The sequence below is a fragment of the Acanthisitta chloris genome, unplaced genomic scaffold (genome assembly GCF_000695815.1).
Source record: "Acanthisitta chloris isolate BGI_N310 unplaced genomic scaffold, ASM69581v1 scaffold18784, whole genome shotgun sequence".
In the NCBI taxonomy this organism is placed as follows: Eukaryota; Metazoa; Chordata; class Aves; order Passeriformes; family Acanthisittidae; genus Acanthisitta; species Acanthisitta chloris.
In genome coordinates, this window is record NW_008671171.1 from 1452 (window position 1) to 2732 (window position 1281).

General features: G+C 61.6%; 1 protein-coding gene across 1 annotated transcript in view; it reads left to right on the forward strand.

The window, feature by feature from the left end:
• LGI3 (leucine-rich repeat LGI family, member 3) overlaps window positions 1–1217 on the forward strand; it is a gene marked incomplete at its 5' end in the record, with an annotated part of 2188 nt that extends 971 nt beyond the window's left edge. Inside the window, 3 exon segments of the mRNA XM_009074004.1 lie at window positions 2–63; window positions 137–301; window positions 400–1217. Of these exon segments, the coding sequence (XP_009072252.1) occupies window positions 2–63; window positions 137–301; window positions 400–1217 (1045 nt within the window).
• Window positions 1218–1281: the final 64 nt, after the last annotated feature.

Genomic DNA, 1281 nt, shown 5'->3' on the forward strand with positions numbered 1-1281 from the left:
GGCAGTTTGAGGGACAGCGGATCCGGGACCTGGCGCTTGGGGACTTCCAGTGCATCACCACAGGTAAGGAACCACCATCACCTGTCACCCCACTCCTGAGTGCCCAGACCCTCATTGCCACCTCTCCCCCCTCCAGATTTCGTGATGCACCAGGTCCTGCCCTTCCAGTCAGTGTCAGCTGAGCCCTTCACCTATGCCAGTGACCTGTACGTGGCCCTGGCACAGCCTGGTGCCAGCAGCTGCTCCATCCTCAAGTGGGACTACGTGGAGCGCAAGCTGCGTGACTTCGACCGCATCCCTGGTGAGGCATCGGGCTGGGGGTCTCCACCTGGGCTCGGACCCCTATTTTGGGTGACATGGCAAGGGCACAACCCTGGCATGATATGGTCTTGCTGGCAGCTCACTCGGCAGTGTACTGCAAACCCATCGTGGCTCAGGACCAGCTCTATGTGGTGGTGGCTCAGCTCTTTGGTGGCTCCTACATCTACCGCTGGGACACGGCCGTGGATAAGTTCATCAAGATCCAGGACATCGACAGCCAAAAGATCCGCAAACCCAACGACATCGAGGCCTTCCAGATCGACAGCGACTGGTACTTCGTCATCGCCGACAGCTCCAAGGCAGGTTCCACCAGCCTCTACCGCCTCAACCAGAACGGCTTCTACTCCCACCAAGCTCTCCATGCCTGGCACCGCGACACCGACGTGGAGTACGTGGAGAACGACGGCAAACCACGGCTGATCATCTCCAGCAGCTCCCAAGCTCCTGTCATCTACCAGTGGAACCGTGCCCAGAAGCAGTTCGTGTCGCAGGGGGAGGTGGGGGAGATGCTGGACGTGCAGATGGTGAAGCACTTCAGGTCGAAGAGGGACCAGTTCCTGTGCCTCAGCCGCTACATCGGCGACTCCAAGGTGGTGCGGTGGGAAGGGCAGCGATTCCTCGAGGTGCAGACGCTGCCGTCCCGCGGCTCCATGGTGATGCAGCCCTTCGCCGTGGGGCAGAGGCAGTACCTTGCCCTGGGCAGTGACTTCTCCTTCACCCACGTGTACCTGTGGGAAGAGGAGAAGCAGAAATTCGTCAAGTTCCAGGAGCTGTCGGTGCAGGCGCCGCGGGCGTTCCGCTACGTGCCGGCGGCCGACGTGCAGCTCCTCCTGGCTCCCAGCTTCAAGGCCAACACGGTGGTCTACCGGCACGTGGTGGTGGACCTCAGCCTCTAGCTGGGGGGCAGAGATCCCTGGAGAGCCACTGGCACCTCCCAAGGACACGCATGCACCCACCACC